Genomic DNA, 17,288 nt, shown 5'->3' with positions numbered 1-17,288 from the left:
GAAAACTTTACTGATGGAAATTCATGGCAAAACCATATCCTATTCCAGTTTAAAAAAAGGGAATCTGAGAAAAAAGAGCATGACTTGAAAAATAGAATTGTGCAGTTAGAAGCAGGAATAGATGACCATTCTATAGATGAATTAGAAAGTAAGAAGCATGAACTTGAAAATCTAGGTAAAGAAAAGATGAAAGGGAAACTAATTAGGTCAAGGGTACAATGGGTGGAAGAAGGTGGAATGCCTTCAGGATATTTTTGTGGACTGGAATCAAAAAATTTTGTAAGTAAAATTATTCCAAAAGTAGAAAAAGATGATGGTCAAGTTATAACAGATCAGTTTGAAATATTAAAAGAAGTGAAATTATTTTATGAAAACTGATACCAATGTAAAGATTCTTATACTGGTTGTAATTTGAATGATTTAAAAAAAGATTTATATCAAACACAATATAGCATTATAACTGGTGATGAACAAAACAATCCAGAGGGTAAAATTACCATCCATGAAGCAGATGTTGCATTGAAAAAAATGAAAAACAATAAAACACCTGGATCAGATGGATTTTCAGCAAAATTTTTCAAATTTTTTTGGAAAGATCTTCAACACTTTGTAGTGGAATCTTTAAACTATGGTTACGATATAGGTGAACTTTCTGTTACTCAGAAACAAGGAATTATTAATTGTCTACCAAAAGGGAATAAACCTTGTCATAATTTGAAAAACTGGCATCCCCTTTCATTGCTTAATGCAGTATATAAGATTGGCTCTGCAGTTATTGCAAACAGATTTAAGAAAGTTTTAGACAAATTGATTGACTTTGATCAGACAGGCTTCATTAGTGGGCGTTATATCGGGGAAAATATTCGATTTATTTATGATATTATGCAGTATACAGAGGAAGAAGATATACCTGGTTTATTATTATTAATTGATTTTGAAAAAGCTTTCGATTCGATTTCATGGGAATTTTTACATTGTGTTTTGAAGTTGTTTAATTTTGGTGAATCTATTATTAAATGGGTTGAAGTGTTTTACTCAAATATAAAATCTGCTGTTATTCTGGGTGGAAATCTTTCAGATTTTTTCATATTGGACGTGGATGTAGGCAAGGAGATCCTCTGTCACTTTCCTTGTTTATTTTATGTGCAGAAATTCTTGCTATCAAGATTCGTGGTAATAAGGATATATGTGGTATTCAGGTTTTGCCGACGGAACATAAAATGTCACAGTTTGCTGACGACACATATTTAATTTTGGATGGCGATGAAAAATCTCTTAGTGAATCTTTTATTGACCTTGATTGGTATGCTAAAATATCTCGCTTGAATATTAATTCCTCTAAAACCCAAGTAATTTGGATTGGGAGTAAAAAATATAGTAGCAATATATTGTGTTCAGACAAAAATCTTTCTTAGGGTGAAACATCTTTTAAACTACTTGGCGTGAATTTTGATGCTGAACTGAACAAAGTAGTTAAAATAAATTATTTTGAATTATGCAGATCAAATCATTGTTAAAACAGTTGTCAAAAAGAAACCTTACTGTTATTGGTAGAATTACAGTCATAAAGTCTCTAGTTCTGCCAATACTAAACCACTTGATAATTTCTTACCAAATCCTGATGAAGAAACTATCAAGAAAATAAATGACCTCATGTTTACATTTATTTGGAACTCACCAGTTAATAAGTTGAAAAATATATTATGTAAAGAATACTCAGAAGGTGAACTGAAAATGATTAATTTAAATGTATTTATAAATGCATTGACATCAACTTGGATCAGAAGAGTTTGTCAAAAAAATTGTAAATGGCAAAACATTTTTATGTCTTATGTTGACAAAAACAAATTGTTTAGTTGTGATGGTGCCTACATAAAGAAGTTATATCTTAAGATAAAAAATTATTTTTGGAAAGATGTTTTAAGATCTTGGGAAATGTTAATTGACAGAGAAAGAGACACAAATTGGGAATATTTTTTTTCAAATCCTATATGGTTAAACAATATAATTAAAATAGATGATGAGCCACCATGTTTCAAAGATTGGTTTGAACATGGTATTATTTATATTAATGATTTGTATAATTCTGATGGTTCATTTTTTACTGTAGAACAGATACAACAAAAGTATGGAATAAATATTGATGTATGAAATACAATAGTTTCAGAACAGCTGTAAAATCAGCAGCGAAATATTTTATAAAAGGTACCACTATTCTATGTAGACCATTTATCCATTCTGTATTTCAAAAGAAAGGGTCAGAAGATATGTACAATATAATAGTGAAAAATGATATCTGTCCAAATGGACAAAAAAATGGAGTGAACTACTAAGTGAACATAATCTAGAATGGAATTGTATTTTTAAACTTCCATTTGTAGTCACTAAGAATACTAAACTCCAGTGGCTTCAGCATAGAATAAACCATTATATATTTACTACAAATAAACTTCTTTTTAAAATTAAAATTGTTGATGATTCTTATTGTACATTTAGTCACACAGAAAATGAAACAATAGAACATTTGCTATGGAATTGTGACATAGTTCAATATTTTTTACATAATGTTGAATATTGGTTTCTTTCACATGGTTTAAGTATTCCAATTCCAAAACTGAGTTTTATTTTTGGTGATGTTTCAAAACTTACTAAAAATGACCCCTTAAACATTATATGTTTTAATATCAAGAAATATATTTATGATACAAGGTGTTTTAAAAATAATTTATCTATAGTAGCATTAAAATGTAAGTTGCAAGATATGTATAAGATAGAAAAAATGTTAGCAGTAAAAATAAGTATATTACTAAGTTCAATATTAAGTGGAATAAATACCAAAATATATTTTATGTCTAGGACTCACAATATATGTAAGTGAAATGAATGATTTATTAAAGTATTTCAAATTAGAAAACAGGACTTCTCCTCTTTTGTTTTTGTTTGCTTGTTTTTTTTCTCTGATTTATTTCTCCTTCATTTTTATTATTATTATTTTTTTATATATACTCTGATTTTTTTTGTAAAAACCCTCATTATTTTCAAAAATATTTTTCAACAATATATACATTCCTTAATGAGTATATGTATTCTTTGTATACTAAATCATGGTGTGATATTTGTGAACAATATAAGTTATGTGTTTTTATGTAATGATGATTGTATATGACTGTTGGAGAATTTAGAAAAAATAAAAATAAAAAAAAAAGTTTGGTTCAAATTGGCCAAGTAGTAAGAGAGAAAAAGAGATAACATTAAAAACAAAAAAAATGTTGTAAAAGGGCAGTAACTCCATTATGGCTTAACAGATTAAAATGGAAATTTGACCACAGAAAGATCTCATCATAATTATACCCATGTCAGAATTTTGGCTAAACCTAACGGTTTTGGAGATATATGCCAGAAACTACTGTCTGACCCCTATGTTTATTTTTAGTAATGGGAGTCATGTTTTTCGATGGATCAAATATCCCCACGAGTTCTGTGCACGATACCCCAAGGAACTTTCATACCAAGTTTGGTTCTAATTGGTCAAGTAGCATCAGAGGAGAAAAGTTTTGAAAAAAAGACGATGGACGCCAAGTGAGTTCGGCCAGCTGAGCCCAAAGTGACAAATACTATCAATTCTAATGTCAACATATATTTCCCTTCTTCTAGGTCCTTATTTTCAATAGGGAAGGAGCAAAAACCTTCCAAAACCATAGAGCTTTCCACTACATTCTTAGGAAGGATGTGTAAAAATTTCAAAAGGTAAGATATAAGTTGAACTGAAATAACGTTAATAAAGGAAATAATTGAACGCTAAAATTCAAACAACAGGGTGATATCAATATATAAGTCAGGATATTTTGTTGTTGTAATAAAAGTTTTATTCTCTTGACTAAACATAAATGCTCCATTCAAATTATACTTACTCGTAAGACATCCTTGACCATATTGAACATGTGTGTCAGGATTACAACTGCATGTCATATAACTAGCATCACAAATAAAAGGCATTAAACACTCCTCACTCCCAAGGCATTGTTCTCCGAATGATTTTTCTATGAAAAAAATAAAACAAATGAAAGAACTGGTAAACACTCACAAACCGAACGAGATCCATACTAAGGATGGAGCAGGTATTAGGTAAAAAAACAACATGAAGTAGTAGGCATTGTGACACTGGGTACACCGCTCATTTCATGTAGTAGAAATGGCAAAATCCCGCAGCAAAAGGATTTTAATATTGGACATCACTGTGAATTCCCAGGACAAATGACATCTTAAAGTTGCATACTATTGCGAAGCTTGGAAAATAAGGCTTCCAAAATCATTATGCTAATGATACCATGATTGTAGAAATTCTTCACAAAATTTACTTGAATAAATAATACTGCAAATCCACATTTTTATCTTTTCTGCTAACTGACAGCACACATACACATTCTTAGCTTTATTTTGACTACTTTTAATCATAATACACACAAATAATGCACTTTTTGGTACTATATAATTGGGTGGCCATTTGACCCGAAAGTGGTTAGTGAGACCATAATATGAATAGATAAAGAAATGTCTCGGTCATCTCCACAATACATGTTGACAATGTAGGACATGTAAGTCACCTAGTCAATGAAAATGGTACATTCTCTATTCTCTAGAAAAGATGTTTGTTTGTCCTAAGGTAATCGTTTATTATACAGCAAATATGAGAGGTGTTGATAAAGCTGACCAATATATACAATATTACAGCTATATATAATCATAATACATTGAAGTGGCCCAAGAAAGTTTTCTTCCGGTTATTAGAAATGGTCAAATTCAATGCTTTCAGACTTCTTACTTTAAGCCGCAATCACTCATCCACCATCACCATCTTGGATTTTTCTTTTATACTCATTAAAGGGGTATTATCTGGTTATGCACAAGAGGTCTGCCCAGGGAGGCCAACAGTTAACTTACCAGTTGGTGAAATCAGATCAACAACGGTGGTTTAATAAAAACACTGTTCTTAATTTATTCATGCCTTTATCTTTTTGACGATTCTAAACAAGGAAACCTGATGGATGGATATAAGGATCATCATCTAAATATCACAATTTTATACACAATAATTTTACCAACCAATTCTGTGGAAAAAAGTGGACAACAAAATGTGTGGTTGAGCTGAATTGACATGCGATTACCTGAACTTACAATTTTAGATTCTAAAATTTATCTGAAATTATGATGTGCATTTATTTAAAGAACCTTAGTGTCTCTTACACATCCCCACTACGGTAAAAACCAAATTTCACAACTCTTCAATGTTGAATGGCTTAGTAATCTTGAGTTATGCAAGCGTCACCATTTTTCAAGCACATGTTCTGAAATCAATGCTGCACAGCGCAATATGCATTGTGAAATTAACTTGGCTGCTAAGACACACCAAAAATAAAAATTCAGTACTGACAGTGTTAATTTTTATTATATACCCATGTAGTCCTCTAAAAGTAGTTACATCTTTATATGATACCCAACCTTCCTATATAACTTCATCAAATTCCTTAAGTGGTTTAGGACAAGTTGCCCTAACAAGGTTTGAACATGTAAAACCTTTAATTTTGATTTTCCCCCTTTGAAGTCCTCCAACAGTAATCATATTCCTTCATACACACTTACATGTGAGTCAATAATTTCCAGGATAATGCTTATAACCATGAAATTATAATTATATCCAGGATAAAAAAAACAAGCATTCTGACAGTATTGCTGATGCAATAGTGTCCCCTTTTGGCCTTTGAACTCATTGCCTTTATGAGATTTTTTTTATATATGTAAACTAACAATGGATGGTGTTATTTTTTAACAATCAAGAGAAAATAACTCTTGAACAGCAAACGCAAATTCCATCAAAATCAAACCTCAGCTTCATTTTACAGCAAATTATATCATTTTTGCATTACAGAAAGCTGCATAAAGGCATTCTCTTTCTATCACCTGGAAAGTTGAAAAAAAACTTCGTTATTATGAATTAAAGGGCAAATAACTCTAGAATGACAGCAGCAACTTGCATCAAAATGATGAAACATACAATTTTACGTAATTTTCTATGTCAAAGGGCCATAAGTTCAATATAAATCATTTTGTCGCAATAAAATTTAAATTTAATTTGTAACTTGTCATGATAAGACTAGCTAACAAATATGAAATCAATTGGATGAGGCAATACAAAGAAAAGTATGGAAAACATAAAATTTTATGAAACTTCTGTAAAAATCATTCAACCATAACATCATTCAAACTTAACTTGTAACTTGTCATGATAAGACTACATACCAAATATGAAATCAATTTGATGAGGCATTACAAAAAAAAGTCCAGAAAACATAAAATTTCGTGAAATTTTCTAGGTCCAAGGTCCATAACTTCCATAAAAATCATTCAACCGTAAGGTCATTCAAACTTAACTTGTAACTTGTCATGATAAGACTTTATCCCAAATATGAAATGAATTGGATGAAGCATTACAAAAAGTCCGAAAAACATAAAACTTCATGAAATTTTCTAGGTCCAAGGGCCATAACTTCTGTAAAAATCGTTCAACCATAATGTCATTCGAACCTAACTTGTAACTTGTCATGATAAGACTATATACCAAATATGAAATCAATTGGATGAGGCATTACAAAAAAAAGTCGGGAAAACCAAGTGTGACTGATGGACTGACAGACTGACTGACAGACTGACAGACGGACGGAGTGCAAACCTAAGTACACTTCGGCATTTGCCGAAAAGGGGCAAAAAAACTATGCTTAAAACATCCCACAAAGTACTGGTAACATTCATTCTGGATTCTAGTGGTCAAATTTAAGGGGAAATACTTGCTAAATGCAAGTTGAAATTCAATTTTACCAGAAGAAATTATTTCAACTTGCTAAAATTTGCTAGTGGAATTCTACCCTTACCAAACAGAAATGTTTGTTGTAAGCTTGCGGCACGCACAAGGCAAATATGTGGCAAACAATTTTATTTGCCACTATGTTTGCTGTTTGTTCGAGGCTTGCAGCAAACATTCTGCAAATATCGCAGCTTTTAGCAGTTTATAAACCGTGAGTTTGCCGTAATTCATAGTCACCATTCATGCTTGCGGTAACTTCGCCACAGATAGCCAAATTGTTTAAATTTTTAGCGAATATTTCAGTGAACAATCACCAAAAGATTGCCAGAAATTTCAAATTCTTTCGAACATGCTCAGTGCTATTATAAATTTGAATCATGGAGAGAATTAAGCATCTAAGCATTTCATTTACCATAGTGTATTAATTACCAGTATCTTAATTTTGATGCAGTATGCAATCAAAGTTTTTACATGTTCTAGTGAGAAGCACAATTAACTGCCTTGCTATAGAAGTAATTATGGTAAGATTTAGATTGACCCTTACCAAAAATATAGCTCTCTTGCAAACATTTGCCGCAAATATATGGCAACTTTACCCCAAACTTGCATCATATATTCGTGGCGAGTTCACTGCAAACAATTTACTATGCAAATGAAGTTTGCCTCAATCACTCCATAGCCTAATAAGGAAAGCTGCGATGTTTAGGCCAACATCATTACTACAAAATGTATTGTTATGCTAATGAGATTAGCTGCAAGTTTGCAGCGAACACTGATAGCATTATTTGGGTTGCTGCAATGTTACTGCAATTATTACTAATCAATAAAGGTATATGTACATGTACATGTACATGTACTGTATCTAGATTTCCAGTAATCAACAGTCTTCATGATTGACTTTTTCAGACAGAAACCATTTGGACTTCCAAAGTTACAAAATTTGGAAATCCGAATGATTTTTCCAAGGCCCAAAAAAAATTTGAAATTGTGCCAGCACTCCACAGTATTGTAGAACTGCCTAATTTTGGTCTTGTAATCTGATGCTTTGTAACATTTATCACTTTAAAAATATGTCAAGCAGCTGTAAATCTATATATTTAGAAATAGCTCTAGCCAAGGCCTTCAGGATGCAGTAAAAATTTTCTGGAAAAAAATTACCCACAGCATATAGGGTTACCATAGAAACCATGCAAAAACATGCGAAAATTTGCAAAAAAGTTCATAAAATCAGGTTTAAAAATATCAAATTTCCCGCAAAATATTTGCAATTTTTATTTCATCCCCTGAAACTGTTCAAACTTTTTCCTTCGAAAACCCCTTCCTCATATGGGCATCTCCTGTTAGATTTTGAGCTATTTCACTTTGTAATCCACTTATTAAATTTAGCATGGTGAAAAATTGACTTACTTTCACTTTCACAATGAAGTCAAATTGTCATTGAAAAAAAGCCCCTTCAACATTGAAAATATATAAAACATTGCAAAATACTTTTAAAGTCCCCTTTTTTCAGAAAATGTTTTATCAACAATAGATTCTTCATTTTTAATCACTATAGCAACCACTGGTTTCCATTTATGTCATTTTTCATCCCTAGCCATAAGTGGGAAACTAAACTAAACTGTGGAGTGCTGGCTTAAGCAGAATGCAATATTAAATATTGTAATTTTCTAGTTATTTCTTGAAAGCTTACCTTCTTACGAGTAAAATGATACCAAATTTATCATAATTGGACAACTGATAACAATTTTAGAGGCATTCTCATACTAGGCTATCTCCTCTTCATTAATGGAGAACTTTCCTTATACCTAAGTGCAGATATGCATTTCACTGTTTCGCTATAATCATCTTTTAAATGAAAATTTCCACTTAACACATACAAAATCACAACCTATATATACTTATAAACCCTACATTTGGGGTTTTGTAAGCTTCTAACACAGGTTTTATGCCAAAATAGTGAATTTGAAGCTCATCGCATGAAAAATCACAGAAATCTGAATGAACTGAAAACCAAATACTAAAAAGCCCACTCCAGGTCTAAGGTTATTAAACCTTTGCTTATTGTGCACTTAAAAGTAGCCCGGTTAATTATTTTACATGTAACCTGCGCAAATATTTAGCTTTTAAAAATATATTTCATTCTTTGCGATGGCAAGAGCCATATTCAAACATGAATCAGTTCAATGATTGTTCTGTTAACTTTGCAAAAAATCTGCATAATTGGTTGCTAGGGACTTCTTAGCTAACAACAACATAGGTCCATACCATAAGTTACATTTTTTTAACCCTTGTATCAAAGCATAGCATAAAAACACTAGTTTCTAAGAAGTAAAGCAATTTTTTAAATGTGTCGGGGTATAGGCAGCTCCCTTTAAGCCAGCACTCCACAGTATTGTAGAACTGCCTAATTTTGGTCTTGTAATCTGATGTTTGTAACATTTATCACTTTAAAAAAATGTCAAGCAGCTGTAAATCTATATATTTAGAAATAGCTCTAGCCAAGGCCTTCAGGATGCAGTAAAAATTTTCTGGAAAAAAAATTACCCACAGCATATAGGGTTACCATAGAAACCATGCAAAAATATGCGAAAATTTGCAAAAAAGTTCATAAAATCAGGTTTAAAAATATCAAATTTCCCGCAAAATATCTGCAATTTTTATTTCATCCCCTGAAACTGTTCGAACTTTTTCCTTCGAAAACCCCTTCCTCATATGGGCATCACCAGTTAGATTTTGAGCTATTTCACTTTGTAATCCACTTATTAAATTTAGCATGGTGAAAAATTGACTTACTTTCACTTTCACAATGAAGTCAAATTGTCATTGAAAAAAAGCCCCTTCAACATTGAAAATATATAAAACATTGCAAAATACTTTTAAAGTCCCCTTTTTTTCAGAAAATGTTTTAACAACAATAGATTCTTCATTTTTAATCACTATAGCAACCACTGGTTTCCATTTATGTCATTTTTCATCCCTAGCCAAAAGTGGGAAACTAAACTAAACTGTGGAGTGCTGGCTGTATGAAAACATTTTTTTTTTAAGTCCTAAAAGTATAATGCCACTTTTAAGGGGATCCAGTCACCTGCACATACCAGAAAGTAGTCCATAAAAAACAAAGTAGCTCCTAGGACGCATTGTATATTTTTTGTGATTTAGCCAGTATATGCAAACTGGGTGTTATCTGAAAGCTTATCATGCAAGGTACACACTGAATACAACAGTTTTGAACTCTGAAGTAGAGAATAATTTGTCAGTCTAGATCTTAAGCCAACTGATTTGTCAGATTTCCAAAACAAAAGTAGTATTTTCAGTACCTGTCTACTTTCACTTCACCATCCTTTCTTAGAAGCCATCAAAGGTATGCTGCAAATTTTATGATAAAACCTGTTAAAGTTCATTTTAACAAACTTTAAAAAAAAGACTGGGACCTTGAAAATTGCTTAATTCAACATACAAAATAATGGAACTTTTAATAGTGGTTTTACACTTATTACAAGAAAAGTGCAAAAAAGTGAAAACTCCTGAAAAGTCAGTTTCTTTGCCAAAGATTCATTGATTTACAGCTAAAAAGCACATTTTGTGTCATTTTGCCCAAAAATACTACCTCTTATGTAGATTGGTGCCCCAAGAAGTACATTAATGTCAAATTTTCAAATTTTTGGATGAAATCTCAATTTTTTGCCATTTTTAGCTCACCTGGCTTAAGGACATGTGAGCTATTGCCATCATTTGGCATCCCTTGTTGTTGACGTCGTCACCTGTTAACAATCTTTTCAAAAATCTTCTCCTCTGAAACTACTGGGCAGAATTATATGAAACTTTGCACATATATGTTCCTTAGGGTATCTTGCACAAAAGTTGCGCTTAGACTTTTGATCTGTCAAAAAATATGGCCACCGTTACTAAAAGTAGAACATAAGGGTCAGACTAGTTTTTCACATATATCTCCAAAACCATTAGGTTAAATCATATTGTGACATGGGTAAAAGTGTTCAACATGATGAGATCTATCTGTGGTCAAATTTTCATTTTAATCTATCAAGCCATTTAGGAGTTATTTCCCTTTTTTAACGTTTTTTGCTAAAATGTTATTTCTTTCAAAAATCTCCTCCTCTGACACTACTTGACCAATTGGAACCATACTTGGTATGAATGTTTCTTATGGTATCTTGCTCAAAAATAGTGTTTATCATTTTGATACTTCAAAAAACATGGCCGTCATAACTAAAAATAGAACATAGGGGTCAGACTGCAGTTTATTGCATGTATCTCCAAAACCATTAGGTTTAGCCAAATTCTGACATGGTAAAAGTGTTCAGCATGATGAGATCTATCTGTGGTCAAATTTTCATTTTGATCTGTTAAGCTATGTAATGGTCCTTATGATAAGTCCTACCAAAGTCTTCTTGAGTCAAAATTGTTAGACAACTTCTTGCTAAATTTATTGCCATTGAAAGACGAAATTTAACCAGTTGAGTGATTCAGGCTCCTGGGAGCCTCTTGTTTTCCATCAGTTTAGGTTTGAATATGATTTTTTGTGACAGAAATAGTGTTTGGACTTCGGATGTATATTTATATTGAAAAGTGCAAATTTTTTCTTTGGTTTGCATAAATTAGCAAAAAACTTGTTTTTGCAGTCTGCAGAACTGTGCGATTTGCCATTACACCAAGCCTAGTATAAAAATCCAGTTTTTTTTCTGTACTAATTTTGTATTCTGGCTAAATGTGCATTCCCAGCCTTCCCCATAAATGAATGTTACTAAGAAAATGGGTTAAGGTGTAACTTTTTGTACTTAAAAGATAAATTTTTTTCACTTTTGTGAGATTTAAGAGATAGTTTTTGACTTTTGGTTTTGGTACGTGTTATTTTTATGAATTTGTTCTATTTGCTAAATGCTGTGTAAATAGCAGTATTACTATCAAGTTTTACTTAATAAGTTCCCTAGAATAAGAAACTACTTAAAGTTTTAATAATTTAATGCCAAGGCATGAATGCGGTACAAGTCCATAAAAGTTAGAACAGGAAAACTTGCTTCTTTAAGCAGATTTCCATCCAAATACAACCCTAAGTCACCAACTTTTAACCTTTTTTTTATACATACTTCATGTATTTGAAGCAAAAAAAAAAACAACAGTTTAATCCTCTTAAATGTGTTGGGAGGTATTTTTGTATTTTTATGAAAAAAGGGGGGCTGGTTTGTCAATTTCAGGAAATGTCAAGGACTTTGTCAGTATTTTGACTCTCTTTTCAATCAATTTTCATTGAAATGATAATTTTGCACTGTTTTTTAGTATTTAGACCCACTAAACAGATAAAAACTTGGTTATTTGAGAAGAAATATGAGTTTATATTGGGATCGGGCAAAAATCTTTCTGTGTAAAAAATACCAATAAAAATGACAAATACTGGTAACTATTTCTACATGATAAATGTGATAAGAAAAAACATAAACTAGAAGATTTTACATTGTTAAACAGCGTTTCAAGTATCCCTGGAAATAAACAATAAAATACAGGTAAGTCTTTGGTTTTCAATACGTTCTACATTGGAAATTCCAGTACAGAAAATGAAACTAGAAACAGACTTACATACCCTATTACACTATACCAATATAATGCAAAAGGACAAAATCTATAACTCTGTAGTAAACAAATAAGACAAAAAATTTTCAGTACTTGCTAAATCTAGCTATAGCTGGAACTTACACGATTTAATCATGTTTTCATGCTTTTGACCATTTGTCCCGCTAACACGATTTTTCAGATCAAATTTGACCCAAAACCCGATTTTGTCAAAATTACCTAAAAACTCAGAAATCAAACCATTTCTTTAATAAGTAGAGTCATAAATCGGACAAAAGGTGTTAATTGCTTTCTAAACAAGTAAGGGTACGTTTTATGACAGGTAAATAAAACTTGAACACTAACTCCTCATCAACTAACATTAATGGAAAGAAAATAATATGAGATCAATGTATTTTAAAATAGTAGAAATGACTTTAAATGTAAATAAAAGTTTTCCCATTGATTTTTTTCTGAATTTGACAAAAGTTCAAAGAATTCAATCAGGTTTGGAGGAATCCAACACAAAAATGGGGGTGGGGGCTTACACACTTCAAACTATTATTGTGCATGCACATCTGAAAAAGGTCCTTTAATGCTATGGTGATTGTCTCATTCATAAAACAGTAAAATCCATGCAGTTTGCAAAATATGTCCCAAAAATGTCGGTTCACATGTCCCACATCAATACCCCCATGGCCATGGGGATTTTCTTAAGTTGGTAGGTACGCTAATACACCAATTAGACAATTTAAAACGCAGTTGTTCAGGAGCCCTGCTAGCAACAGATCGATTGGGCAAAGCTTACATTTCTTTGGTAAAGGAGTCCAAGCTTCCAGTAAATATTTTTATATTGAAACATAAACAATATTAAAACTAGTCCTTCTTTCTTTTATAATTTCTGGTATCCAGTAAGAGCAACTGCCAAGTGTTCATTTATGTGCATATATTTTCAATTAACAGCTTGATAAGTCATAAAGGTTTTTAAGCCAATCAAAACTTGAATTTTACTTGGCCGAGAATATTTTCAATCATTTCTAATAAATGTTTTAAGGCATGACTATTTAAATATGTGTGCAGGCCTTTCATTAAGAGGTGGTACCACATACTATACAACCCTCTTAACTACTATAAGGTACCTCCAGAATTGTAAAATTTCATACATTTTTATTAAACAAAATGATGAAAAGTATCTCCTACAAAACCAAAGTTACCTGCATTGTTTAAAAAAAAATAATGAAACCCCTGTATGTATGTCATATGAGGAGATTTATGGCACCTTCTCCGTTATCCGATTGGAGTTTTCAACAATTTGAATTTCCACAAAATGTGGAATTTTATGTATTGGGTAAAACCTACTGAATAAAAAAAGAAAAACAACTATGAGACAAAGAGTGAAAAAAATATCTGTGTTTTAAGCTTCTGTAAAGGACTCCAAGTACTCTCAGACTGTAGGATTCCCTTTCAAAAGATCAAAATTTTCTTGGGGAGGGAGCTTGCTCCAAAACCCCCATAGCAGTTCCGGCCTACATCACAAAATACCTGAGCCCCTAACTTTTAATCTGGGCTGAAATTTTTCCAATGCAGTCGGTATAGTTTCGCCTTTTACCCTTTGACCTTAAGGACGCTCTTCTATATGGAAATGCCAATCACCTGATCGCCATTATGTTTCCCGATTGCTCAAATACTGCTAACTTAGTGGCGTTAAAAAAAAACTGTATCGAAATTTTGAAATTGCGTTCGAAAAAAACAATCGAAAATTTGAAATTGCATGCCATGTGTTATTTTCTTGAAAGAAATGTAGAAACTTAAAAAAAGAACAAAATTTTACTGCATCGGCTTTCTTTTCTTTAAGATAGTGTTTTAGTAAAACTTTTACATGCAGCACAGAGGCTTGGTGAGTATATTTAGTAACATGTATGCCCGCTAGGCAATGGGAACCTCAGAAAATTTTTAACCAAACTTACACGCATGTTTTGGACTAACTCATCAGATTGAACACTTTTTGTCTGGCATCTGTTCTAATAGTAATTGCATTTGTTCTGGCAGACGATACACCTTCTTCCGGTTCTACTTTGACCCGTCTCGAAACAGGACGAGAAAAAAAAGGAAGGGCATTTTCCGGTACATTTTTGGCTTTGTATAACGGAATTTAAAAAAAAATTATTAATTCTTAAGAAGAATAAAAGAGTTTTTAATTTGTATTCAGTTGTGTTTTTTTATGTAAAATGTTAAATGATAAAACAAAAATCTTGATAGCACGAACTTTTTTCTGACAAGAAAATGGCGATAAAAAGGGGACATGTTGATGTATAAAATTCATTTTTGATCGAAGGCGTCATGTCTATCAATAATGTTTACATATTCTTAAAGCTTGTACTGTAGGTTCATTATTTCCTTTTGAGTCAGTTAAGGAGGAAAAATCTTGACGGGACGAAGTCTGACCATAGAAATACATATAATAATACCCCAGAACTCGCCCTCGATCGCCGACATGGATTCTCTCCGACTCACGAGGACGAGCGGTCGATAGTGAGTGGAATATAACTACTGAAATATAACGACTGAATTATTAGGGTTAAGAATCCCCCCCCCCCCAAAAAAAAATAAATAAATAAATAAATAAATAAATAAAAATTAAAAAAAACCTCAAAATATATTTTAAAACCTTCAAATAGATTGAAATGTTTTATTTGATGAAAAAAATATTTAAATTATTTTTTTTCTGTATTATTTATTATTCGACGAACACCCGGAATTTATCAACGTGGCCAGTTATGCAATGCTTACTGTGCATGATAGTCGACTTGTTTTCTCCGATATATACTGACTTAGTATATCATATTTAGATTGAAATATAGCTTTTGTATATGCATTATAAGTTTTTGTTTAGACCCTTTATTGTCTACCCTATATCGCATACCCTATCGCATATCTTATATATCGCACCCCTTCACAGACTATATACTTAAAGCAAGGATTTAAAATAGCATTTATATTTAACTTCATGCTTAAAGTATGGTTAAAATGTATGATATTAATGAACATGACATGTTAAAATCTGTATCACATGCTGTATCAACTCTCGACCTATATCACCCTGCGGGCCGGTGGCCCTTGGGGTGACAAAGGAGTCTCGGGCTGTTACAGCATGTTATACAGATTTTGACATGTAATATTTAGTATAGATCACAATTCTGTATCAGTTCAATTCTTTGTTACCTGAAACCAACACAGTTCATTTGTATAAACAGTACAAACAATAATGCAGTTAAACAGCAGTAAGATTTGAAACATAAATCATAAATCATGATACGTACGTCTAAAATTATTAAGTAACACTATAACAATGAAGTTGAAAATGATAGCTGTCCGTATATCCGTTACATCCTTAATTAAGTGCATTATATAGCTAGAACATCGTTGCTTGTAGGAGGTAATTCGACTGTCTTAGTGGATATAAACCTGACTCAAATCCCCAAAACTCTTTCGTAACACAGTGTTAGCCAATCATTTGCACGATATGAGTGACGCTGACAATCAGCTGACTGTTCCACATACGTGTATACATGACGGATTGAGGTGTTTCTTAACGTCCTTGTCTATCGTTTGGGATCTCTCACGGACGGTGTATTGTATCAAAGCGTTGCACATGTACAGTCCCCGGGCATAGTCAAACCCGTGAATGTGGGTCATTGTGTACTCGGGGAAATTAGTTGTCATGTGACCCCGTTCATTCATTAAATTCATTAAAATTAATGCATTATCACGTGCATGATTTAATGGCGATCGGTGACCTAGTGATTCAATTTGCAATATGCACGCTATATACAGTAGTATGGTAAAGAAACTGTATAAATAGTTTTAAATGGTAAATATTTTACTTTAATTCTGCCTATATCAAAGAATGTTGGAACGAGCCTGGTTCGCTAGTATTGCACACCCATGACGGCCCAGGTAAAGATTGTAATATTACTTCCGGTTTTCGGCCTGGTGCGATAGAGGGACAGTACTATTTTTTGACAAAATCGATTTACTTCAATGGCTGTCTTGTTGGAATGATTTCATCTATATCATTTTTCTTTTTAGAGTATTTTCTCCATATATTTTGTGTTTTATTAATGTTTCATTGATTCGAATTGACCAGAGTCACCATTTGATTGAGAGAGAGGACGGAATCACTTGATATTCGAGGGTCACGTAAAAAAAAACAACAACCAAAATGCATTCTTCCTTTTCCGCAATTGTGCCGCAATATTGATATTTGCATATAATTTTCCGTTCATTACTAAGTATAATATGTATAGAAAATGTGCCGTTGTCTTAACACCGAGTAACTGTTTTATTGAACTACTATACAATAGGGTATAGGGTTATGCCCCAGATATCACTTCCACAGTATTGCTGTTTTGTTTTTTTTTTTAAATAAAGAGCTCAGTCACCAGTGAATACGTATGATACGGTCATACTATTTCAGCTCATCTTCATAGAATGAACAATTAAAGTTTCATGGAAATGCTTCAAAGTTTGTGGTTTTTTCTTTTGCCTTTTTAGGGGATGATTGTCCTACTGTGAATATCGGACGGACAGCCGGATTATACGACGACAGATCGAAAATGGGATGCGGCAATCTGCATAGACGGGTGTACAGTAATTTAAATCAAGACACTGAACATCACACGAGTTACTTTCTCAGTCTTTTAGAATTCATTATTGAAAAGTGTTCTTTAATGTAGATGCAAAAGAAGTAGAGCAAAGAAATAAATTAGAAAGAGAGCAAATGAGGATGAGATTATTTTAAAAAGTAATTACCTCCGAATTGTCCTTACCATTCCCCATACTTTTCTTGACGTCAACTTGAATT

General features: G+C 32.2%; 1 protein-coding gene across 8 annotated transcripts in view; it reads right to left on the bottom strand.

The window, feature by feature from the left end:
• LOC148615900 (polycystin-1-like protein 2) overlaps positions 1–16,375 on the bottom strand; it is a 140,021-nt gene extending 123,646 nt beyond the window's left edge. For 4 of the 8 annotated variants that reach the window (XM_088582517.1, XM_088582516.1, XM_088582512.1 and 1 more), the window contains exons 1-2: positions 14,392–14,542; positions 3,912–4,040 (exon numbers count right to left, since the gene is read on the bottom strand). Coding sequence is in view for 4 of the 8 variants with exons in the window: in XM_088582514.1 (XP_088438640.1) it covers positions 3,912–3,996 (85 nt within the window). In the remaining 4 variants the exon portion in view is untranslated. Of the gene's footprint in view, positions 1–3,911; positions 4,041–14,391; positions 14,543–16,308 lie in introns of those variants that run through there. The other 4 variants (XM_088582513.1, XM_088582515.1, XM_088582518.1 and 1 more) reach the window with 2 other exon arrangements.
• Between the last annotated feature and the right edge of the window lie 913 nt (positions 16,376–17,288).

Source organism: Perna viridis, chromosome 5 (genome assembly GCF_037379345.1).
Source record: "Perna viridis isolate PV_CMFRI_1.1 ecotype Kerala chromosome 5, ASM3737934v1, whole genome shotgun sequence".
NCBI lineage: Eukaryota > Metazoa > Mollusca > Bivalvia > Mytilida > Mytilidae > Perna > Perna viridis.
Note: the sequence above shows the minus strand (reverse complement) of the source record. Positions and strands in the feature narration are given on the sequence as shown.